The sequence below is a fragment of the Cinclus cinclus genome, chromosome 10 (assembly GCF_963662255.1).
Source record: "Cinclus cinclus chromosome 10, bCinCin1.1, whole genome shotgun sequence".
Taxonomy (NCBI): Eukaryota; Metazoa; Chordata; class Aves; order Passeriformes; family Cinclidae; genus Cinclus; species Cinclus cinclus.
The window spans coordinates 19,928,887-19,953,793 of NC_085055.1; the positions used below are offsets into that span (position 1 = coordinate 19,928,887).

The window sequence follows — 24,907 nt, forward strand, 5'->3', positions numbered from 1 at the left end:
GATTACCAGTCTCCAATTATAAACTCAGGAAATGGGAATTACTTTGGTTTTTTATGTTCAAGATACCCAGCAGCTGAGGCTGTGCTGCAGCATGACTTTGTTTGCAATGGGGTTTGTGTGTGTTCCCTTTAAATTATTGTTATTGCTGGGAAGAGAGGGTGATAATACTTAAAAGGACAGAATCCAAAATTAGAACTGAAAATCTTACCATTCCAAGCATTTATCCAGGTGATCCCTTAGTGCACACTTGTTTGAATGCTGCCCTGCATGTGGTCAGAAATTAGCAGTGATTTCAGTGTTCTCTCTCCAGATGAGAGCCTGGAAGGCTCCTGGCTGAACAGGAATGAGAACATCCATACTCCAGGGACACTGCAGACACCTCAGCTCACCTCCACTGTCCTGAGAGAGAACACCAGACAAATAGGAGAGCAGATCCAGGAGCACGAGTCGGAGCAGGGATCTGAACAGGATTTTTTACACAAGTAAGTGTTGGAATTTCAGCATCAAATACAGTCAGCCAGGCAAAGGAATTGCTTGTGGTTTATAGTGATACTCTTAGCCTGTTGCTCCAGAAATGCAGTGTTGATTTGCAAAACCACCTGGAAATGCCTTGACTACAGCTCAGCAGTACTTGGATTATCTTCAGGTCCCAGAAAAATACGTTGTAATGAAGTAATAGTAGAAATTTCTTATGTTAAAACTATCTCATAGCGTAGCCATGCAGTTCTGGTTCAGTCCTCCTAGGGTGCTTGTGTCCCACACTGCGTGTAACTGTTTCTTTGGAAGACCTGTACATACTCTATTTTCTTTCCCCCTGCCTGATATCAGAGTTAAGGTTCTCCAGACACCCTGACTGGTATTTTCTACAATTTCATCTACTGAGCTAGTAATTCCTGACTTGGGGTAATTGCCCTAAATTATATATTGCTTTTGTCCCTTTTGCTCCCATTTCATCACCTCCATTTAGAGGGAAAACACTGGTTATTTTGTGTCAGTGGTTGTGTGGCTGTGGGTGTTGCCAGCAGGTGCTGCCAGGATGCAGCAGGTGAGCATGGCTGGTTGTGGGTCACGGGCCAGTGACCCTGGCTGGACACAGCAGCACAGCCCAGGCAGAGCCCAGGTCACATCTTCCAGAGCATCTTTCCTCCTTCGTCCCACAGCTAGGAAGGCTGCTCATGGCTCCTGCTTGCCTTTCTGAGGTCAAGGATTTACCTCTCATCTCCTGCCTCCCCAGATGTGGGCATAACTTCCAGGTGATGAAGAAGATGTTGAGACTTTCTGTTTCTCCTGAAGAATTTTCTACTCTGCAGTAATACCAGACTAAACTTACAACTTCCTTTCCATCCCTCTCTGATCTCACCCTGGCCCAGCTGAGTCTCTTTGTGATCATTCCATTACTCTGGAAGTGGGACAGCTTCCCAGTGCTGAGGTTTCCTCTCAAGCCTGATAAGCAGCCAGCCTTAAGCTCTGCAAGACCCTTCTGTGTTCCTGGGGGAGCTGAGAAGGCTCTTGCCCAGCACCTGAGCCCCCTTTTCCTCTGTCTCAGGCTGTGCTGTGAGCACAGAACTGTGAGCCTAGGCCAAGAGCACCTCTCTCCTCTGCTCCTTTGCAAGAGCAGCATTCCATGTGGGAGTTCCCAGTGTGAACTGACAGTGGGGAATGGGAGTCCTTCCTGTTCAGCCCTGCTTGGCTGTCACATTTCCTCCAGGTCAGCTTAGGAGAGCTAACACTTGCCACAACTACAGAGCTGCTTGAACTGAGGGGTTAATCAAGTTTAGGTTTTGTTTGAGGCTGTTTTTCCATGGGTTATCCCAGTTTATACAGTCAGTCTTATTAATACAAGGGTGCATAGTACAATAATAAAACCTGGTGCTGCTCCAGAAGAGCTGCACAGAGTTTGCTGCTGTTTCCTTGTGCTGCACCACACAAATTGAAGCAGAGGCATTGCTGGTTGGTGGCATCAGCAGTGCAGCCTGGAAGGTATTTGCATGTGGGTGAGGTACTGACCCTTAAGTTGATCAGGGTATTTCTGTAAAAACCATTTGCTTTTCATGTTGTATGACATTTTTGTCAGTTACTAATTTGGATCCATTCTTGCTCATATTTTGCCTCATCTGACACAGTGAAGTGCTATTTAATAATAACAAACTTTAGAGGTGCTTTCGCTCCAGGTGCCTGCCCCTAATGAAGGAGCAGTGTCAGTGTTTCCATATCTGCTTTTATTGCAACAGTTAATTGATTTTTTTGTGCACATACAGTGAGAAGAGACAGACTGTGGAGTGGAACCCAGAAGATGGATGGGATTTAATTACCCTAATGTGAAGCATGGCCAGACACAAAACTTGGAGATAGAAACTGTCCCAAAATAGGCAGCTCAGAACTGTTACTGCTGTCAGTCCTAACTTACTCCCTGTGTGTCAGTCCCCAGATGCAGATCTCGTGGCTGGGCCAGCAGAAGCTGGAGGATCTCAATCGAAAGGACAGGACAGGAATGAACTACATGAAAGGCAGAAGTGGCGTAAGGCACGCAGTGTAAGTGCTCACAGCCTGCTGCCCTCAGCAGAATCACGTGCAGGACACCACAGTGATGGAAATGTTACCTTTCCTGCTGGTTGCCAGCCGTTTCTGTGCTATTCCACCCTTGTGGTGAAGGCAGAGGGACAGTTTGTAATGCTGGAATGGATCTGTCCATGGCCAGACACCAGTGATAGAGTGCAGTTCCCCATTTCTCTGTCCCAGCCTTCAGCTGTTTCTGTGTCAGAGGGGCTCCATGATTTTTGTGCTGTGGAATTCCCTGTGAGCTCTGCCCACCGGCCTGTTCCTCTGTCTGCACTCTCCGTCCGTTTTTGCCAAGGTGTCCCCCTGTGCAGTAATGGAGGGAACACACGTGGCACACCACATGATCTGCGCTGATTCCACCGAGTCCTTCGGCACAAGGGTGGAATCTTCACAGCCTTTGGAGCTGGGTTTGAAGGCACTGCTGGAGTCCCAGGGCTCTGCCAGTGGTCCTGGCAAACAGTGTCACTCCTCCTTGGTAAAAGGGCAGGCCAACACAAGAGGAGTTACTGCCCTGTTCTTGTTGGGCACAACTTTAGTTACTGGTCGTGGTGCTTGGGACTTGCTGCTTTTAGCCTGGGCCGGGGCTTGGGGGAGGGGAGTTTATGTGCAATTTACCTCCTGTTGATATTCCAGAGAGCCTGTTGACTTTACCCTCAGCATCAGGGTTTGAGTGAAGACATTAAATGATAGGATTTGAGCATTCTTTTTAATTACAAAGATCAGGGCCGGGAAGTTTTTCTGCCTGGAAATGACTCTCTCTTTATTTCATCAGACGAGGTCTAATGGAAGATGATGCTGAGCCCATCTTTGAAGATGTAATGATGTCCTCACGAGGCCAGCTAGAGGACATGAATGAAGAATTTGAGGACACAATGGTCATTGATTTGGTCAGTAAATCTTATCAATGGCAAGTTTAAAACAGTTGAAAGCTAATTTAAAAGGAATTTTAGAAGTGCAAGCAAAAATTTCCAAAATTTTGAGCCTCGCCTCCGGTTATCTGAATGCTAGAGTGGAAATGATGTGAGCACCTCCCAGAGCCTCCAGCTGCAGGCTCAAGCCCAGTGGGTTTGTTCCACAGCACTTCCACAGAAGTGCTCCTTCTCCCCAAGATTGTGCTCTTGGGCAGCTGCAGGCAGCAGCACCATCACACACCTTGTCAGCCCACAAGGATCAGGTTATGAGTTACAGGCTGTGCTGACATGGCTCTTTATGCAGCCACGATGTGTCAGACTGGCACAGCCAAGGGGTCCCCTCTTTCACTTTCCTGCTTAGTTTGGTTTTGAGGAGGTACATCCTTACTCAAGGTCTCAATAGGTCACAGCCAGAGTCCTGCTGGCACAGCAGAAGGGAGCACAGGCACGGGTGCGTGGCTGGGACTTCCTTAAATAGGAATTGCTCCTAAACTGGTCCCATCATCAATGGCAGTCTCAGTCCCTTCCAGTACTGCACTGAGTGCTGGGAGAAGTTCCTTGCAGCACTTACACCCTTACCTGGCTTCCCCTCTGGAATGACTGCTTCCTGGTAAAATGGGATAAAGAAGCAGTTTGCTTTACACACCTCACCACATTTATGCCTTTCTGTTTCTCCTTTCCCATCCAAACAACAAGCCCTAGGTTATATTAGACTGGGCTACAGGGTCTTGGAAAGGCTGCTTCATGCTGAGGTTATTGCCAGCTCTCATGTGATTACCAAGGCAAGGAAAGGAAGGAATTTATCAAGCCAGTGAGGCTCATATTTACTCTTGTGCTCCTGGAGCCTCAGTAATATTTCAGTATCTTCAGCACCCTTTTTGTTGGTAAATCCATTTTTGACTATGGCAGAGCTCAAGTTTCACTATGAACTTAAAGAAGAAAGACATTTAAGAGGGAGTTTCTGTGCAGTCTGGCCTACAGTCCCAATACAGAAACACCCTTAAGCCAGCAAGAACCTTGGGCAAGCCCTTGACTGTGAACACAGAGTTAGAATCAGAATCCATCAGATTTACCCCATTTTTTCAGTAACAAAGAACTGAGGGAGTGCTGTCCTGTGTCGGGGCCCACCTTTGCCCCAGAGGTTTTGTGGCGCTGGGAGGGAAGGTGAGGGGCAGGCACAGGTGGCCCTGTGGCCAGCAGGGCTCCCTGTGCCCTGCGCTGTTCCAACCCCCGTGTGTTGCAGCCGCCGTCACGGAACCGGCGCGAGCGCGCGGAGCTGCGGCCGGACTTCTTCGACTCGGCGGCGATCATCGAGGACGATTCAGTAAGGCCTGGCTCGTTGTGCTCGCCTTGAGCTCTGTTCTTGTCCCACTCTGTATAACCTCTGTCTTTTCCCCCTTTTCCAGGGATTTGGCATGCCCATGTTCTGAAGTCTGGCGAAGACCTTTTACAAACTTGGAACTCTATTGTTTAGAGCTAGAGGCCTATATACTGTGATAGCTTGTATGAAAACCACATTTTTGATGTGATACGGTTTGATTTTTAACCAAATGATTGAGGTCAACCCCTTGGTGTAGTGACGGAGAGAAGAGGAGCTTCTTAATGACTCACGGGAATGTTGGCCAATCCAGTCACCTCAGAAGGGCTGACCTAAAAAATCATTTGTATCCCTGTTCTTGACTGTCCTAATACGGATTTTTTTTTTTTTTCTGGATGAGGAGAAAGTTTTAAATTGTTAAGACAGCTGTCAAAATAAACACTGTTCTACATATGTTTTCTGAAAACAACATTGAGTGAAAACAGAACTTTTTAACTTTATTTTTCTGCTGTACAATTTAAAACAGTTTTAACATTTGCCTTTTTATGTTTTCAAAGCTAGCCATTTTTATTAAACCTATGCCTATCAGCCACTGACTAGCAAGGCTGCTGTAAGCAGATCGTTCTGGCTACGGAAAAGTGTTTTGGAACACACTGGATTTGATTAACATTATGGTACGCTTATGTCCTCTCATAGGCATGGAGAAAAACACTCTCAGCGAAGAGGTTAGAATTCTAATGACGTGCATCTCTGCCAAAAAATTTCAGATTCTGATATGATAAACCCAGATTTTATACTCTTGAGAAGATTTATTTTTATTTATAATGGGACATAAAGTAAGAGATGTCCATGAAGCCACTTTTCCAACAGATGCTGTGTAACATTCATTTTATATAGCACATGGGGACACAAAAACAGTAAATTTTCTATTGGTACTTGCTCTGTGCATTTTTAGCAACTTATACCAGCAAATAAAGTATTCTCAGTAAAACACACAAACGGTTCTCAAGTAATCACTTTGCTGTTTTTACTACCTACTTCAAGCCTGCCACCACAAGGTACATAAACAGCAACTTTCCTATTTAAAAAAAAAAAAATAGTTCAAGGGTGGGGGAAAGGATCACTTTAGCATACTAAAAGTAATTTTAACTGTACCATAAAACAGAGTCTACTTTCCATGCCGTAAATACCCTTTTCCGCTATTTTTGTAAATTAATTTTGCCAGTTAGAAGTACTGTATGTGCTGCATAGAAATTTGTGCTTAGATGGTGAAGTTCTTAAGCTTACAATGGAATACAGCTACATTTTCAGTGTTAACTGTGCATATTGAGAGTAATTCTTTGGAAAAGAAATATGATTTTTCAAAAAAGCTAAAAATATGAAAAAAAATTCCAAAAAAACCCCAGAACATTCTCAGCTAATTCATTGTACTAAGATATTTTTCAATGTCTTCAATAATTTGGAATTTCATTTTGCTTCAATTTTACGACTCGATGTAGTAGCTGCTCCTTACCCAGCCTGGCCTGGCACCAGCAGTGCTAGCCCTCCACAGCTCCAGATCTCCAACAATTGGCCCCAAAACATTCATCTTTCTGCACTCAGTAACAGTTGAGATACAAAGCAGACAGACCCACTTGGAGCACAGCAGTTTCAGAGGTGCTTTAGTTTTAGCAACTGCAGCATAATCACGGAGCTTTTTTCTGTTTCAGTCTTACTAGACACCAGCCCAACCCCCCAGTGCCCAGCGTGGGCAGGGAAAGAGCCCAAATTCACCCAGCCCAGCACCTCACCCAGCTGAGCTTGGCTCTCACAACACGTGCAGTTCTCAGACACGGTTGCCAAAAATGTTTGACCAGGTAATTCAGCCATTCCTTAGTGTGGGGTTGGGGATATATTGATCCCAAGAAGTAGCTGGAACTTTATAAACCCTGTTACCTCCCTCTGTGCACCCCACGGCCTGGGAGCAGGAATGGCTGCAGGACCTGTCCCAGGATCACTCTGTGAGCATGGTGGCACAACACGCTGCCCAGTTTGAGTCAGAGTCTCAGACAAACCTTGTGCTTCACAGTCCTCTGTGTGGAAAACTGATTCCTAATTTAACATTGTAGAATACTGTATAACAAACATTTATTATCATGGTACCTGCAATGGGTCTCCAGTTCAGTTTGCAGTCAATAGGTTTTTGTATTATGAGTGTCTCCTTGATTGGTATTGCTAGTAATTCTGTAAATTGTACATTTACAATATGAGGTTTTTTTTTTCCTTTTGTACAATTTAAAACTGATGCTTCACCTTTCATTTAATAAACTATTCAAAATCATGAGTATGATGAGCACCCTCTTCACTATAGTTTTCTTTTAAGTGCTTGTTTGCACCATCACATTTTGTCATCCCATTTAGTAGTAGGAATTCAAGGAATTATTAAAGGCAAAACTGACAGGTAGCTCTCATGTAGTCCAGGCTTCACAACCAGACCTGTACCCCACTTCCCCTACCCACTCAGCCTCAAGAGTGATGGAAACCCTCTCTGGGCTTCTTTCTCCCCTCCACCGTGGTGTGGTTTGGTTGTGGGGGGCTGAGGGGTGGTTAATGTAAGAGTGGTGTAAATCTGGGAAGGCCCCACACCAGGTGCAAGAGCTGCACTGCTAAAACTTACAACTACTTGAACTGCCACAAGGTTTGAGAAGAATTTCTCTCTTCTGCCCTGTACGTCTGAAGTGACCTGGAGTCTGTGGGAAGAAAGTGCCATGGGAAGGCTTGAAAGCTCTTGCAGGCAGCTGGGCTAAATGAAGTTTCACAGATTCCTGAAACAAAATGTCCACGTTACTCCCACGTCTCAGGGAGCAAGGTGCTATTTTTGTCCAACCCATGAATGGTTTCATCTCTGTAGTGTAAAGAAAACTGATTGATTTATCACCTGGCCCCCTTCCTAAGGAAAAAACACTGGAGTCAGGAAGAGGAGCAAGATGCAGCAGCTGAGGCACAGGGATGATTCAAAGTCTCAACTACTCCCAAGACAGAGCCTGGTAGCTCAGTCTCCAACTGTTTGTAAGTTACAGCCAACTCCTCCTGCACTGAGGAATACTGTAAGTAACTTGCCTTGCTAAGTTCAAGGGCTGCGCTTTGTTGAAGGAATTTTATTTTGTACCTCTTGGTTTTTTTTAGGTGACTGGACTTCAAGGAATTTCTCAGAAGCATGGCCAGAGCAGCTTTCGAGCCTGTTTCCAGCACTGGTAGAGCAACTGCCTGTTTGGAAGTGGAGAGGATCTAAAAGCCCAATTCTTGTGCTGGCAAGGGACAGAAGAGAGGATGGAGTCTGTAGCAATACTGAGGTTAGGAAACAACTAACAAAGCTCTTCTTTCCTCTTTGTGACAAGTGGGTTTCTCATGGAGTGTCTCCTTCTGACTCTGGGCAGGCTGAAGAAGCTGTGTATATATCCCTTCACCTATCACAGCTTCTGCCTCTAAACCAGCTTTAGCTTTGGAAAAATCTTGGACGCTATAAACCCTGAGAGATTGCTCACAGTTAATTAAGAACTCACACTATGGCCATGACACCCAACACAGTAACATTTCCATTTACCTTCCCCTGTTGCTGCAGCCAGCTCTGTTCCCTGGGACAGCACCAAGAGCCTTTTCCTGCTGAGGCACAGAGATGTAGGGTTGTGCAATTCCCCTGAATGGTCTGCAGCCTGAAGTGCTGCCTCCCGTGCATCCAAAAAACTGGGGAGCTGGCACTCCCACTTGAAATGCTCCTTTTGTATTGTGCTTTTAGATGATGTTTAGCTGTTTCTTTCTCCCCTAGGCAGAGGCTCCAAGCTCCACAGCACTACTCACTGCATGTTCCTGGAAAGAGAAGCTACCTGGGACATGGCCGTTCTACCTCTCTCCTCCTTCAGGCTTGTGGCTGGGGAGCAAGCAGCAGCAGCTTGCAGGGGAGGCTCTGTCACACAACAAATGTGAGTTACTCAGAGCAGTCAGGTTACTGCAGCCCCTCCTGTGCCTGGCAGCTGGTGCAGCAGCAGTACATGTGACCCTGGCTGTTCCTCACTGCCTTGGGGCTGGAGGGAAGTTGCAGCTTCTACTGAACAGGTGAGCACAGGCCCAGGGCTGATCAGAGGAACACCTCCTGCAGTGGTTCCTGGCCAGGCAGGCAAATAATCCCAGAGAAAGGAGGCTGGAAGGGGCCTCTGGAGGTCTCTGTTCCATCCTCTGCTGAGGGAGGGGGGTTTGCATGTCCCACCAAAACTGCCCTTTTTTTTTTTACTGTCCTTACCAGGGGCTGGCTGTGCCTCCCCTGTGCCACTCACCTCTGTCCTGGGCATCTGAGACCCAGCTGCTGCAGCCAGCAGGGAAAAGCCACCACAGGCCAGACTAACACAACAACTGAGTCCAGGACCAGCAGGGCCTGGTCTCCAGGGCACTGGAACCCAAGCTCACAATTTCCTCTCAGAGTCAGTGGTGCAGGAAGTGGAGCCACACTCCAAGGTCTGTGACAGATGGAATACCCTTGAACCCCACAGGGGTCCAATTTCCCAGCAGTGGGAGGTGGCGCAGCCCCGCCTGAGCCACCTCCAGGGCCTATGGAATGAGAGAGCCAAGGGAATGTTTGACCTTGAGCAATTAGTAAGGGCTCACCTGCTGCAACAAGTAGGGCAGGGTGTGTTGAATATTAGCTACCAAGAAAGGGTGAGCTAGTCAGACCCCCAAATTCAATATATACTATGATTTATTGATGATTATTGGCAAAATCAAAATGAAAATAACTATTTTTATTGCCAAGCAGACCTCCATTAACCAGAGGGTTAACCAGAAATTTGTGTTCAGGATGTCTCCCAGCATGGGCAGCCCCTGCTCACCCTCACAGTGGGATGTTGGCATGTTTCTTCCAAGGACTGGACTGGGATTTACTGGCCAGTACGTCAAGGTCATGGCAGATGCGTGTGCGGGTGGTTGAAGGCTGGATAATGTCATCAACAAACCCTGCAAAAGATTTAAAAAAAAGAAGAAACAACCTCAACCTGATCAACCATGAAGTGTTTGCCTCCCAGCCTTCTGTATCTAGGCTAACCTGTAAGTTAGCAAAATGAAAACTATGGTTGGAATAAGTAAGTTCACAAGTTATAAATTAACTAAATTAAAAACAGCCTGAGAAGGAAACATTTGAGTCAGTCTTTAAATTTTGAATATACCTTGCCTTTTAGAGCACAATTACTGCTCCAAAACTGGAAGAAAAAACAATGGAAAAACTTCCTCCTGAGAGTTCTGGAGAACATAACTGAACTGGGCTCTACTCTTTCTTCTGCTTTGCATCTAGGACTGCATAAAGAACTGTCAAAGCACCTGTGTTATAAAAGGAAAAAGCTGAATTTTGAGACACTTTCTACTATCTACACCACTGAAGATGCACTTTGCAGAAGAGTCCCCACTTTTTACCAGGCTTTTTGCAGCTGAAGATGTGTCATGTGTCCAGATGTTGTCCCCATGCACAGGCTGTGGTTAAGCATCACCTTTCTATCTCAGACACAAGTATCTTACCTAAATAATTTACTTGTTAGCAAAAGGTTTACTCAATAGCATAACTTTATCTCCATGCAATGGCAAACCAAATGGGACACACTATGGGAGACAACCGTACCTCTCATGGCAGCAGGGAAGGGGTTTGCAAACTTATCCACGTACTCCTCCTCTGCATTCGCCTCCTTTCCTCTGAAGATGATCTGCACAGCACCCTGGCAACAGAAGGGCTCAGGTCAGTGACAGTCCCTCAGCCCTCTGCCCTGCTAGCCTTGCCCACCTCACAGCCATGCCCTTCACATGAAGGCCTGGGAGCACCCCCCCTGCCTGCAGCACCAGGATAGCCCAAGGTGCTGGTGTGGCACTGCTGCTGCTGGCAGGGCACTGCTGCACCGCACTGGGAAGGGCCTGGACTCACCTTGGCTCCCATCACGGCCACCTCGGCTGTGGGCCAGGCGTAGTTCACATCTCCTCGTAAGTGCTTGGAGCTCATCACGTCATAGGCACCCCCATAGGCCTGTAACACAAACCAGGGCATCCACGCCAGGAATGGCCTTGCAGCAGCAACAGCTTGCACTGCTTCTGCAGCTTTTTTAGTCCAGAGACAAGCAGCTGGGGCTGGATTTTGCCTGAAGGAGAGCATGAGGAACTCCATTTTGTGGCAGCAATCTCCTAGGACTGGATACCACTTCTACTAGAGCCCCAAAAGAGCAAGGAAGGGGACTGCTGGTGGTAAACAAGCCCTTTCTGCAAGGCAGGCAGGGAGGGCTCAGTGTGTATCCAGACCAGCAGGCCTCGACCTGCACCCTGCACATGCACACAAACCACCCAGGCAGTGTGCTTCTGGAATTTCCTGGCCAGGGAATGCAGCACTCAGGCTCTGCAGTGCTCCACTCTGGAACTGGAAATGCTCCAGACAGCAGTGATGAACAGATACTGCAGGACTGCAGAGCAAACTGCAGTGCAGTCCCTGTCAGGACAGTACTGAACAGTGCAGCAAGGCTGCAAGATTGACAAGTACTGCACAGAAATACTCAGAACAATCAGAGAAGGCAAAGGAACAGAAAGTTCTTTTTGGGTTTTGCCATGATAAGCCAAAAGTGTATCAGAAAAATGAGCAGGAGGGGCAGAACTGTAGGGAGAAGGCTAAGACTGTAAGGTGCCAGTCCCAGGGCTTATGGCAGTAGGGTGTCAGGTACCTTAGGGAAAAAGGAAGATGAGGTAGAGCATAGCAGAAGTCTGAGGAGGGAAAGAAGCCACATGAGTGTTCAACTTGCAGACACAGCAGAAGACAGATGCAGCCAGTCCTGGGTTTGCAGAGGGAGGCTCAGGAGGCAAGACAGGAGAAAGCAGAATTGCTGCAAACAGATGGCATGTCCTTGGTGAGACAGGCTGGGTGACATGGGACAAGTACATGAGTGAAGGCATTCCAGAGAGAAAGCAGGGAGCAGAAACTGGAAGGAGGAGTGCATAGACAAGAGGAAGGAAGGAACTCGGGTAGTGGTCTGGGAATAAAAGAAGTGGCCTCTTGTAATGTTACACAAAGAGGTGTTAGCAAATGGGACAAACAGAGATGCGACAATTATAGAAGGCACCACTGGGACAGACAAAATTTCCACTAGTGGAAAGAGGAACTCTGGAAGACCTCCATGGAATTTGCCAGCTTACTTTTCTGGTGATGACAGTGATCTTCGGCACAGTTGCCTCTGCAAAGGCAAACAGCAGCTTGGCACCATGACGTATAATCCCACCGTACTCCTGAGCCGTGCCTGCAAAGGACAAGGAATTGCTTCACTCCAGGGAATTCACACAACCCCAACATCTGTCACCAGCAGCAAACCTGACCACCACCACAGCCATGTTAATACCGTGGAGAAGATCATGTCAGGCAGTGTTCTCTGCAAGATACTGAGAAACTCAAAAATCAGAGCAGCAGCTATGGAAGTCAGTATGGAAGGTCATAAAAGCAAAGATCAGCAGATGGGACCTTCCCAGGAACAAAATACAGTTAGAGCGTTTTCAAGACTCCAGATGTGACCAACAGTAGGGAACAGCCTAGAGTCACTTCTGCAGAAACCTCACCTTCCAAGCCCCCTTTTTTCTAGGCCAGAAGCACAGAAAGCAACTTGGCTACTTGACCATACTGAGGACCTATCCTAGGTTTAGCCCTAGGTCTGAGTGACAGGGCTTTAACACCTCCTCTAGGGAGCAGGTGCAGCAGGTGGACAAGGCTGGTTCTGCTGCAGCAGAGCCTGAAGAGCAACACGTGCCAGGATCAGCTGAGGGACTGCAGCAGATGCTAGTGGAACATCCTCAGGTGGTCCTGGCTGCCACTGCTCCCTGCCCAGAGCCTGCCGTGCCAGCTCTCCCCTCATCCTGTCCCAAGGGCTGGGGGACAGCACTGGACTGCCTCCCCTGGCCAAGCACAGCCTGTGCAGGGCTCCTCCAGCCACCACCCAGCCCAGAGATCAAGCAACATCGAAATACACAGCTCAGCATTTACTGGGATGTGGAGCCTCAGTATAATACAGCAATCAGTGTAATTTCACACCACTTAAAACAAGGGCAGCATCTCCAGAGAATGCAGATTTCTTCCTTGCACAGGTCACAGTCACAGCTTTTGGCAGTAGGACAGAGCTTTGTAGAGCATGTTATCCCCAAGCCTGGCCCTGGCAAATTGGCCATCCAGTGTCTCTACCAGGCTGCAGGAGACTGCAGTATTACCTGACTGTGTGATGTGTCTCTCTCCTCAGGTAACTCCAACAAAGCTTTCTGACTCCTGAACATACTCGTTCGTTAGGCACTCTTTCATTTTCCCATAATTTTTTGTACATTTCACTATCCTTTTGTGAGGACTACTGTAGTTAGAATACAGAGTTTCTCTCCCAAAAAATGGGATTTTAAAACCTGGTTTAAGTCTACTGCAGCAAAAGTCTTCTCAGAGTTCTGAAAATGCATTTTTAACAACACGACAACCATGCACCGTGCTGAACTCTAAGGGCAAGGCATACCTGGCAGAAACCCAGGGACATCCACAAAGGTGATCAGGGGGATGTTGAAGGCATCACAGAACCGAACAAACCGGGCTCCTTTCACAGAAGAATTTATGTCTAAGCACCCTGAGGTTAAGAACACAGAAAAAGGTGTTAGCAGCTCCAGAGATCTGCAGTAATTCAAGGCAACTCAAAATCACACTAAAACAAAGTTAAAGCTTATCTGTAGATAATGTGGAGATTATCTGTCATGAAGCTTTCCTGATTCAGAACTAAAATCACATAACAAGCTACACTCATTTCATTTTTTCTGACCCCTCTGTGTTAAAGACTTTCTATCCCAAAACATAACAGTTTAATTACAAACACGTAATTTAAAATATTTTTTCTGTCACTTTCTCTTCATTAGTATTTTTCAGATCAGTCATACTGAAAGGCCACAGAGTTCTCCATTAAAAAACCCCAAACATTAAACAATCCAGTAATATTTTGAGAAAGATCAGCATTTCTGGCAGACACACTGCAAAGTGTTTCTGTTCTATTTCAGTGCCATTTACAATTATAGTATGCACAACTATATTAAAACACATTTTGTATCAAAGCCTCTATATGAAACATTAAAAAGAGCTGTTAAAATTTAAAATACTAAATGATGATTGAATTTATATTAAAACCTTCTGTCTAGTATCTCGATAGTTGTATCTTGTAGAGATGAAACACCATAATGGGTCATCTGATTTTCCCAAACAAATAGATACAAGAATTAAAAACAAGGAGTAAACCAGAACATTCCAACTAGGGAAGGTCCCTCAGAAATTACTAAGTAAGGAGAGAAAGCAAAATCCCTGGACAGTTAAGAAAGGCGATCTTAGCTAGAGCTGCACATTGTACCTTCAGATCCAAACTATGTGAGGACAAGAGCTCCACACTTGTGCATCTGAAGGCTTTGCACTGTTCAGCTACAGTGAGATAACAAAGTCCAACCTACAGGTGAGTGTTAGGGATTTTACTGCCATGGAAGGAAGCATGCGGTTTCCATGCCATGATTAACCCAGTTAATTGCAGGCTGCTGCCAAATGAGTGGTGCTCCTCTCTCCCTTCCCCCCCACCCCGCCCCAGATGCAGCTGCTGCTGCTCCTCTCGGGCTGGATGCAGCAGATACAATTACTGGGAAGCAAGATCACCTTGTTGAGCCACTGAAGAAATGATCTGCAGTTCGTTTCACAGCTCACAGCTGCATTACAGTGAGGTTCAAGACAAAGCAAGTGGTGGTAAAACACAGAACGAGCAGCTCTGACCTAACACAGCATGCGGAGAAAGAGACACAGGCAAGGCACTGTTAAGAGTCTCACGCTGGACTCTAACCTGAGGCTACTTTGGGCTGGTTGCCCACAATCCCAACGGTCCGTCCGTTCATCCTGGCAAATCCAACCACGATGTTCCTCGCATAGGTCGGCATGATCTCGAAGAATTCCCTCTCATCCACAATCTGCAAAGGGGAGAGGCAGGCAGAGCCCATGTGAGGCCAGATACAAGTGCATAAATACACAGGCAAACACAAATTCAAGTTACCTTAGTACTGCAACTTTTAAAACAGTTCAGAACTTGCAGAATTTTGATGAAAAGAGAGGGAGAGAAACCTTTTAATCTTTGCAGCCTTCATTGCAAGAATTAACTAGTCCTTGGAAAACTACCCAAACTGTCAGTTAAGTGTTCCATCAGGGAACACCCTTATGACTGAAAGGAGACTTTCTTCCTGGCTTAGAACAAAATGCAAATCCCACGTTAAGAACTTCTTCCTCACATCTTAATTAGCAGCACTTACAGACCGATTTCCAGTAACAAAGTAATACTTCCTGGAGCTCCCATGACATGTTTGATGTAATCTCTCTTTGAAAGCTCAGGGCCCTTTCTTGGAGCTGCCAGCACAGCCCTGCTGCCCCAAGGTCAGTGCTGGGTGTGCCCCAGGGAATGCAGGGAATACAATGCCCAGCCAGCATCCACCTGGAACCTCACACCCGTGTGGCTGCACTTCCCTCGGGCTGGAGTTCAGTGTGTGCCCTGCCAAGGGCCAGCACTGGTGCATGAGGCACGATCAGAACTCACACAGGAGCTGCAGGAGATCAGAATTATCCATGGAGCAGTAGCGACACCTACACATGGCTACCCGGGCTTCCAGCAGGATTTGCCAGTTCCATCTGTTTATGGCAGCTGTTCCCATACACACTGCAGTGTGCCAGTCATTTCATTAGCCTCAGTCTTAAAAAAGTTGTGAAGAATGTAAGCAGCATAAAAGTGGTGCTATTTCTTTCCTTAATACTTCCCAAAATCTGTGGGAGGGCTTGGGGGTTTTCTCCTAATTCACCTAATTTTTATTACATGCCACCTTTTAACTTTCATTACACACAGTGCTGAAATTCACAGTGGAAGAATCCAGAGATTAAAAATACCCTGAGCTTGCTTTCACCACTAAAATGTGTCTAAATGCAGCCAGTTACAAACTGTGTAATTTGAGAAAAATAGACATTTTCTGGTACTGCTCATGTACATAATTCTTAGCATAAATAGGGAAGGGTAAATCTCTGCATTCTGAGTACTTTATTACTTGTATACAGAAGTGCTAGAAGCCAAGACAGAAGCACCAATGTGCAGGGAGGGGCCAAGCAACACAACTCAAGGGGGTTCTGACCACAGAAAGAACTGAATTGCAGCATCTTTCATCTGTATAGTTGTGTATACAGCACCAGATGTATCCTGAAAACAAATCTTGGGATTCTGCTAAAGTCTTTTTTTTCCCCTGCAGTTTTTGTTGCCCATTCAGAGATACTCCACAGGTAGAAATAGTCACTTACAAAGACTGAAATAAATATCTATCTCTTCAGTGTCATTCTACTGGTTTCTGTCAATTTTTTTGACCCAGAATGTAATAAATGTGTCTTTAATCTGAACACCGTCAGACTTACGGAGTGTATGATATCCAGCATGTCATAGGCTTTGGTTGACTCACTTGGGACAATGGTGTCCAGCTCTGGAACCGGACGGTCACTGTGGAGAGCAAGGAAGTGTGAGCGACATTTAAAGACCAAATGAACACCAAGACCAAAAACTCGGGTAAACACTTCCACCTCTCAGGAACTTCAGAAACCTCCTCAAATATAGGGAAAAGAACGGGTTCTCTTCATTTCGGGCAGCCTGAGCAGCCTCCTCCTGAAGGAGACCCCTTTTCCAAGGCACCTGTTCTTGGGAAGCCGTGAGCGGCAGGGCCCGGCGGGGCTGTGGGGACACGGCCGGGAAGCAGCCGGGCTGCAGGGGGCACTGCCGGCTCGCGGGACACACGGTGTGGGGACACCGGGGCTTGTGGCAGGACCGCTCAGCAGGTCAGGAGCGGCAGCAGCAGAGCCCGGTCCCTACAGATGGCCAGGCAGAGCCCTTCTCCCGGCGCGGCCCGACGCTCCCTGTCACACACCAGGATCTCGGGAACAGCACGCTCACCCCGCCCTGCCCACACTGTCACCCGGGGCTTTCAACGCACCGAGCAGGAGGAAGCCCTTCCCGCGCTCATTTCCCCATGCCCAAACAAGCAGAGAGTGGGGAAAAGATACGGGGAAAACATATGCACACTGTGTCTTCCCTTCACTGGCTGAGTTTAAAGACTCTTTCCTGATTCTCCACTAAGAGTGACACATTTTCACGTGGAGTTTCCCTGTAACAGAGACCCTGCCCAGCCATCAGCAGTGCCACGATCAGTTCCCCAGCTTTGATCCCATTACCCTCATTAGGGACCCACTCAGCAGTGGCACCACTGGGTCTGAGGATTCAGTGCAGAGGTGCCAGTTTCTGTGAGTCACCACTGAGAAGGTTTCAGGGTGTGTACTATTTGTGCTATTCCATAAAAATACCAATCTCTGTTTGTTACAAATGGTGCTTCTATGGAGCTCTTACTGAATTAATATTTTAACAAAGCCATTATTTAGTCCATTTTGAATAAGACAATGCAAGGCTCAAGACACAATATAGAACTGAAGAAAGTTATGTGCAGTTTGACAAAATCAGACAGAAGTTAGGAGTGCAGCCCCACAGCTGTCTCTGTGCTCCCTCAGACACTCGGGATGAGGGAGGCACAGCCCCTTGCAGGGAAGAGACACAGCTATTTATAGAACCAAGCTGACAGCAGCACTTCAAGTGCTTTTTCCATACGAATACAAATACTGCATACAAACACTTGCATAAAATTATATAACGGAACCTTAATCTGAAGTCAAACTTGTTTTAATATACTAAACCCCAAGATAAAAACGATTCTAAACTTTCTTGTCCATAAAGTAGATATGGATGTGCTCGAAGCTCTGTCCTGCAACCTTTGGTACCCCAAAGTATGGAAGTGGAAAAATGAAATTACTGGTCCCATAAATTCACAATGCTGAAGGAAATTCTAACTGCATTAAAATAGCCATCAGCAAAATGAAGACATTAGCCAGGATACAGGTTTGAAAATCTCCTCCAACTTCTACAGACAGAGCACATCTGGAGCTTGCTGCTGCACTCACTGGGCTTAAGAGATGCTTCTTACAGATGCCAGTTAGTGGGACAGAACTGCTGCTCATTGTAAAAGCCTGTGACAGCTAGAGACACCCTCACCAGATGGACACTGGGTTTCATTCAATGCAGAAGTGAAACTGCACTTAGTTACCAGGAGTTGGCAACAACCTTCTCCAGAAGTTTATAGAGACACAGGAAGAGGTAAAATCCCACCATGCCATACAGCAAATGTAATGCATCAGACATCTCCCAAAGGCAGGGGACATTCACCAGGAACAACTGGGCACTGCAGGAAACTTGTAAATCCTTGGAACCCAGGCCACTGACAACAAACACTCACCAACATGAGCTTCAGCACCCAAGGCTGGAATTTTCCAACAGCAAAAAGAACTTACCTAACTAGAGGGGAAAACCAACCAAACAACCCCCAACAGCCCCACAACTTCACAATGAAAGCACGAGTAGGTTACATTTGATTTGCATCATTTGTGGCAATTTTTTTGGTGTGAAAACAATGCAATAAGAAAGCAATTACTCTAGAGGAATGAACAGGGACTGAAGCAGCTCTAAGGATCAAACACATCAATCCCAAGCAAAAGAAACCTATTAAGATGTCAATATGTCCAGATGAAGTAATACCAATATGTGCATTAAGACCATAAATGAGAGAACTATTGGAGATGCCACTATAAAACCAGACAAATTTAACGAACAGTCACATGTACAAAGGCTACTAAACTGAAGTTCTTAGTACAAATTGCATTTATTATATCTTATGTCCTGTAAAAGATTAGTTCTTTTTTTCTTAAGTGAGACAAATCTCTTACAGCTCAGTAGCTACAACCTGACACATCTCACAAATAAACTGCCTGTTATAAAGTACATTGATTTTAAAAATGGACTGTTGCTTCTATGGTGAAATTAAAATACCAAAGTCAAGTCTGTAGAAAGCAATTATCCCAGTAAAACTTGTTGAATGCTTATAAAGATCATGATAACCTTAAAGATAATCCCCTAACTCAGCAAATAATCCAAGAGATTTGCTTTGGTTTTGTCACTATCAAACCAGAGCAGCTGAGAACAGAACAGAACCAGACGAGCACAGTTTAATGAACTCCTAAAGATCAACACCTACCTCAAAAAAATTTAGGACTAGTAATTAATTGACCTGTCTGGCCATTCTCTAAAAGAAATGCCAAATTTATTTTTTAAAATGTGAAAAATGTATCTCAGGGACCAGTGCAGGGATTTGTAAAATCCATCCAAAAGCACCTCCCCAAACAGTTACACAGACACTGAAAAGCAGTGAGGGATAAAGACAAAACAGCCTTCCAGACCCACATGTTAAAATCATCACACGTGAAGAGCCTCAAGACACATCACGCACATGTGAGGAGCTGAAAGGAACGTATTCAGGCACCATTCCCATGCAGGAGAGTGCAAGAGCCTCTTGAGGGTTCCCTAGGGAAAGGGCTGAACTTGAGTGCAACTGGAGCTTGGGTCAAAATGCTTTTACTCCACTGACATTCTCTGCCTTCCAGTCCTAGCAGGGCTCTCTGTTCAGTGTCTCTCCGGCTGTCTCTCAGCCCCTGGAAAAATTCCCTGATAAAAGTCCAGGCAGTTGCCACTTTTCCCCTCTTGAAATGGCTCAAGTCCTTTCTGTGTTATGTTGCCAACTCCACAATGAGCCTGAGACATGCACATAACACACAAAGCTTTCTGCCTCCTTGTTGCCTGCCCATCTCTACCTCTTATGAGCAGAACTCATCCAACAGACACAGCTGACAGAACAGGGCAAAGTTCTCCCCACTGCCACTCCCTGTGCTACTTCCAACCTCTCTCATTTGTTCCAAGGGCCTGGGTAGCTCACCTGGACAGAGATTGCTTTTCCCCATGTTCTGCACACAGCTGGACAACAGCCCTTTCAGAAAACAGAATTAAACCTAACAGCGAACACACACATGTTGGAACACTTCCCGTATTCACATACCAGAATGCAGAATTATCTGCCAAGATCCCAGGCACAGAACACCCATGTCTCTGTGCCCTGTAAACCAGAGAAGCCATGAAATGCAGTGCTCAGAGAGCAGCGAGATCAGCCAGGCTCCCCTTACCTGGGATCATGGCACTCACAGACTGGAGCTGGATCCCGGTTGCTCAGGGGTAAATAATTAAAGAACTCTCGCAGGTTCAGCAGAGCATCGATGTCATTCTCAAAGGCTCTGTGTGCAACTCCTGCACAGACACAGTAAAGCAGGGATGGAAATCACTGTGCAAGCTTTACTTTCCAAATATATACCAATAAAGATAGAAACAAGCAACAGCAAGACTCTTTAAACTTATTAACAAACAGAGCTTTAAGCCACCAAATCTGACCAGCTAAAAATATCTAGAAAACATGTGCTGTATCAACTTCCTCCAGAACAGGTCTGGATTGTTGACCTCATATTTAAAATAATGTGAAGTGGTTTATCAGCTGGCACAGCCCTAGCTGGGCTCGAGCCTTCTGGAATTCTGTTCAGGTTACTGTGCTGCACCCAATGTTGGACTACAAGTGCTTTTTATAAAAGGGCTGGATCTGGGCAGCATCTGTGTGTGTGGTTTTGGTTCATCATCAGCTCAGCTCACACATCATGTGAGATCCCACAGTCAATTGAGTCTTGAGAAGATTCATGACTCACAGACACTTTCGCAGAGAGGAAAAAAGGGAAGAAGTGCTTCAGCTCACACTGCCACTTGGTTTATAGTTAAGCAGTTCAATCAACTAGTGAGCAAATAAGGGACTGCTGAGACTCTTTCAACCCATGCAAATGTCTGGATAACAAACAAAGAAACCCCACCCCGGCTGACTTTGCTAAACCCTGCCCCCTGACAGTCTTCCCACTTCTACCATCATTTGTGGTTTTGCCACTTTCTGTTCCAAATCCCAGAACTCTCCCACATTCCTACTTTCCCTCTTTTGTGTTCTGTTACTAAACAGCAGCTGCAGGAGAGCTTACACAGAGTCAGATCCTGTGCTCAGGCAGAGTTTTGTCCCTTAGACTCATCGCATTGGCCAATGGGCTGTTTAGCCAGAAAGACTCTCATTTAGTTTGAGCAAAATTAGCATGTTCAGTAAAGCCCCCAGCTCTCACCAGACACTGCAGTGTGTGTCTTTGCACCCCCGAGCTGCTCCTGGGTGACATCTTCATTGGTGACAGACTTCACCACGTCAGGCCCGGTGATGAACAGGTAGGATGTGTCCTGGGGGAAGGGGAAAAGCAGAAACAGTGAATGCCAGAGCCAAACTGCAAAAGCACCTAAGGAACAGTCACAGCCTCCAGAGACTTCCCCCAAAATAAGAAGAGAGGGACGAATTTCTTAAAAAGGCTGCATTGCATTAAAAATCCACTGAAAATATAACTATCCACAAATTATTTGGGAATGCTTTTCTCAGCTTTTCATGAAAATAAAAATCCAAAGCAGGAGATCATCTTGGAAAATACCCATTCCCATGTGGTCACTTAGTGTGTGATCAATGTCACCACAGCAGCTCAGGACACACCCGTACCTTCACCATGAATGTGAAATCAGTTAAGGCAGGAGAATACACGGCTCCACCAGCACAAGGACCCATGATGAGGGAGATTTGGGGAATGACACCAGAACACAAAACATTTCTCTGAAATAGGAAAAAAAAAATATCTGGTTTTACCAAAGAAGTGTCTTCAAATCTGTGTCTAGATTCTACAAGAATTCACCATCACAAACAGGACTGTTTTATTTACTGGTAGACAAATATCTGGAGAGAATCTCTTGATTCAAATTGAACCAAAATGAGTTTGTTATTTCTGTTTTTCTCCTTCGTGTTCCCTTACAGTTGATTCCCTACACCATGCAAGCACTGCAAAGAAGATAACATGAGCCACTTCAACAGATGCTGCTGGGGTAAAAACTGCACTGAGCCTGGAGTTAGGAGTGGATATCCCTGACATTTGAATGTGTAGGTACACTGTGCTCAGAAGTAGAAGTAAGCTTACTGACCAGCTAGGGGAGGGATTATTTTAAAATCAGGCTTCTGCACCAGCTTGAGTTTTACACAAAGGTGAATGGCTGCCATCCAACATGGATGGTGTGCTGTCCAAAAATCCACTTACACTGCTTGTTGCTCAACTGATTTCTGTAACTGTTCTTCCCAGACTGCACCACCCCAAAACCTGTCAGCATCTGACTGACTGAAAGGACAGTGTTCTGTGCACACAACTTGATGCAAAGTATTTTAGCAGGCATACAAAAGAATGTCATTTCTGGTAAAAAAATGAGCAGCAGTGCACCTAGGGGAAAAATTCTTGCATTAACCACAAAAATCCTCTAGAAAAATAAAACTTTCACCAGTGCAATCAACAAGAGACATCTCCAGCCAGTAAGGCTAACACTGATCTGCACACTTCTTTGAATAGAAACCTCTCTGGCTTGCGTGCCTGCCTTCCCCACTGCCCTGAAACTCTATTTTCTTTTCTGCCCTATTTCCCATCTTGATAGAACAGGCACTTCACTGCTTCTGATAGGAGCTTTCCAAGTTTCCTTTCAGTGCACAGTGCTTAATTTACTTAAAGTCCCTCTTTCTCCAGTGGAAATCCTTCACCTTTTACAAACCCTATTGAAAGTAACTGCTGTGTGAAATTGATGACATATCTGTATTTCAGAAGAGACACAGGGAAGCTGATAGTGCATCACGACCAAAAAATCCACTGAACTATGGTGTACCCACCTGTCTTAAACTGATAAATGCTCAGAGAAATTACATCCCAACACAGACAATTGAAAAATTGTTGTAAACCAAGAAGTTAAGTAGTTGCTTGGGGTTTTCTTCCCATTAAGCAAATTGCCTGTTCTTTCATTCTCACTACGCACTGGATTACAGAGCCTTACAGAGCTCAGCATCATCCTTGTTAAAGACACCAGTACATTTGCTCAAAGCCAAGAAAAGAATAAAGGTCTGAGTTTAACACACAGTTTTATCCATTGGCTAAAACAAAACAATAACCTTAACAATTACTTACACAAACACCCACTTGCATGTTTTGCCCACCTTTGTGGGTGCCAAGCTCCCTGTCCATCCAGCAGCCTACTCACCAAAAATATGTCTGCATAGCCTGCCAAGGACTCCACTCCCTCCTGGATACGGGCTCCTCCAGAGTCATTCAGCCCAATCACAGGTGCTCCAACCATGGCAGCTTGATCCATGATCTAGTGATAAACACAAACTCCTCAGTACTGACCCAGCTAAGCTTAATCCCCCAAAAATATCTGCTTTCCCAGCTGTGCATCGCCACACTCAGCACTGGATTTGGATAACACAGTGTCAGTGACACGGTCATAAAAGAGGGACAATTTCTCCCTGCTCATAAGGGCCTCAACCGCATCTCAAACACCCCCTCACATATGTCTCACCTACCCTTCAAAGTTTGTTGCAGTGGTGGCTGTGGAATCTCTCTGAGCTGTATATTCTAATGCTTGATTACCTCTTCCCTCCAGAAATTTAAACATTACATTTATCTTGATACACTGCAGTAAGGGAGAGCAATTAGCTGTTCTTGGCCTGTACTTCTGTGAACGTTCAATTACCTCAAATTTCCCTTCAGTCTTCATACTCCTCTTCATGTTTCTAGGCTAAGCAACCATCAAGTCAGTCCCACATCCTCTTTTCTAGTGCTCTGATCATTTTGGTTACTTGCCTCAAGATCATACACAATACTACAACAGAGCCTTAAGTAGGAGGACTGAATTCCTTACATTCCTTGCACAAAATATTCCTGATTATTGAATTCCAGTAAAATGTTTGCCATTTTCGTAACACTACAGCACTGGCACATTATGTTAAGACCTGTTTTGACATCAAGATCAGCTTTAGTTCCTAAATAATTTTTGTAAAACATCAGTTAATACCCAGTTTGAATTTTGAAGCTGCTTTTCCCTGCCCCTTCAATCATTGCTATAAAATTATCCCAGACAATCTTTAACTTGCTAAGTGATTTACAATTCCAGTCCCATCTTTCAGAGTGTTTGTAGCATCAACCTTGAATTTTATTTTGCCTAGAAACACAGAAACCACACGTGGTGCCACTCAGGTCAGCGATATCTCAGGAGACCCAAAACTCCAGCCTGAACAGGAGTAGTTGTTAAGTATCTCTGTACAGTCCTAGAATTCACTGACACATTCTGCTGTTTTCCAGGGACCTACATGTGGACTTTCTTTCCCAAGGCTCTTCCAAATTCTTCCTAAACACACGTCTAAGACTGAGTCCCAAAGCAACTGATGCCCCCAGAGCCTTCCAGCTTTAGAGCCAACTAAGAACAGCACCAACCAGGAAGGACCCACATTTTTTCTAGTTCTGTGATCAGACCCTGCTGCCTTAGAAAGATGAAAGAAAACCCACCAGAAAACATCCAATCGTTCCAGTGCCATTCCATCCCTCCATCCCATTTGTGGTGCCATTCCACCACAAAGCTCCAGTGTGAAAGAGTAATTCAAATCCTTCCCAATATCAAGACCTTGCAAAACCAAATAGTTGTTATCTAGCCCAAAGTCTTCATGTTTTCTCTAGGATAATCTGAATAATCTCTTTAATCTTGGCTTGTCTTATTGCCAGAATCTCTGGTGTGCTTCCTTCCCACACGCTCCTGAGGAGCCTGTGCCAAAGAGTAGTTATTTCCACAGCATGGAAGGCCTAGTGCACCAAAAATCTTGTTTCTGATTCCAGGACAAGAAAACTCCGGAAGATTTCCAAGTTCACACCACTCAACACTCATGCATGAAAGAGTTCTTGTCTCCCCAGTCCTGGGATTCAAAAACTCTTCTAGCAAGACAAGCAGACAAACAGGAATAAATAGCCACAAGTGTCTGATAAGAGAAACACTCAGGGTCAAGATGACCTCTAAGTTGTAAGACTGTTTCTCTTCAGGCTGTTTACTTATTACATTTGCTTTTTTTTTTTAATATTACACACTTTCACACTGTTTAGAGAAAAAAGTTTCTCTAAATTCATTCCTCATTTCTCCAGTGGACAATGAGTAGTAAATTTATATTT

At 45.5% G+C, this 24,907-nt stretch overlaps 2 protein-coding genes across 5 annotated transcripts in view; one reads left to right on the forward strand and one right to left on the reverse strand.

Moving 5' to 3' along the window:
- The window catches only part of STAG1 (STAG1 cohesin complex component), a 128,075-nt gene extending 123,175 nt beyond the window's left edge, over positions 1-4,900 (forward strand). Inside the window, exons 29-33 of one of the 2 annotated variants that reach the window (XM_062498991.1) lie at positions 311-482; positions 2,422-2,532; positions 3,332-3,446; positions 4,714-4,794; positions 4,877-4,900. In XM_062498991.1, the coding sequence (XP_062354975.1) occupies positions 311-482; positions 2,422-2,532; positions 3,332-3,446; positions 4,714-4,794; positions 4,877-4,900 (503 nt within the window). The remainder of the gene's footprint in view (positions 1-310; positions 483-2,421; positions 2,533-3,331; positions 3,447-4,713; positions 4,795-4,876) is intronic. The other variant, XM_062498990.1, reaches the window with a different exon arrangement.
- Positions 4,901-7,461: 2,561 nt separating this feature from the next.
- Positions 7,462-24,907, reverse strand: part of PCCB (propionyl-CoA carboxylase subunit beta) — a 32,622-nt gene continuing 15,176 nt past the window's right edge. For 2 of the 3 annotated variants that reach the window (XM_062499217.1, XM_062499215.1), the window contains exons 5-15: positions 22,953-23,066; positions 21,388-21,498; positions 20,972-21,080; positions 19,952-20,072; positions 16,262-16,343; positions 14,664-14,787; positions 13,317-13,424; positions 11,974-12,074; positions 10,724-10,822; positions 10,427-10,520; positions 9,532-9,771 (exon numbers count right to left, since the gene is read on the reverse strand). In XM_062499217.1, coding sequence (XP_062355201.1) covers positions 9,650-9,771; positions 10,427-10,520; positions 10,724-10,822; positions 11,974-12,074; positions 13,317-13,424; positions 14,664-14,787; positions 16,262-16,343; positions 19,952-20,072; positions 20,972-21,080; positions 21,388-21,498; positions 22,953-23,066 — 1,185 coding nt within the window. In that variant the 3' untranslated portion in view covers positions 9,532-9,649. Of the gene's footprint in view, positions 7,593-9,531; positions 9,772-10,426; positions 10,521-10,723; positions 10,823-11,973; positions 12,075-13,316; positions 13,425-14,663; positions 14,788-16,261; positions 16,344-19,951; positions 20,073-20,971; positions 21,081-21,387; positions 21,499-22,952; positions 23,067-24,907 lie in introns of those variants that run through there. The other variant, XM_062499216.1, reaches the window with a different exon arrangement.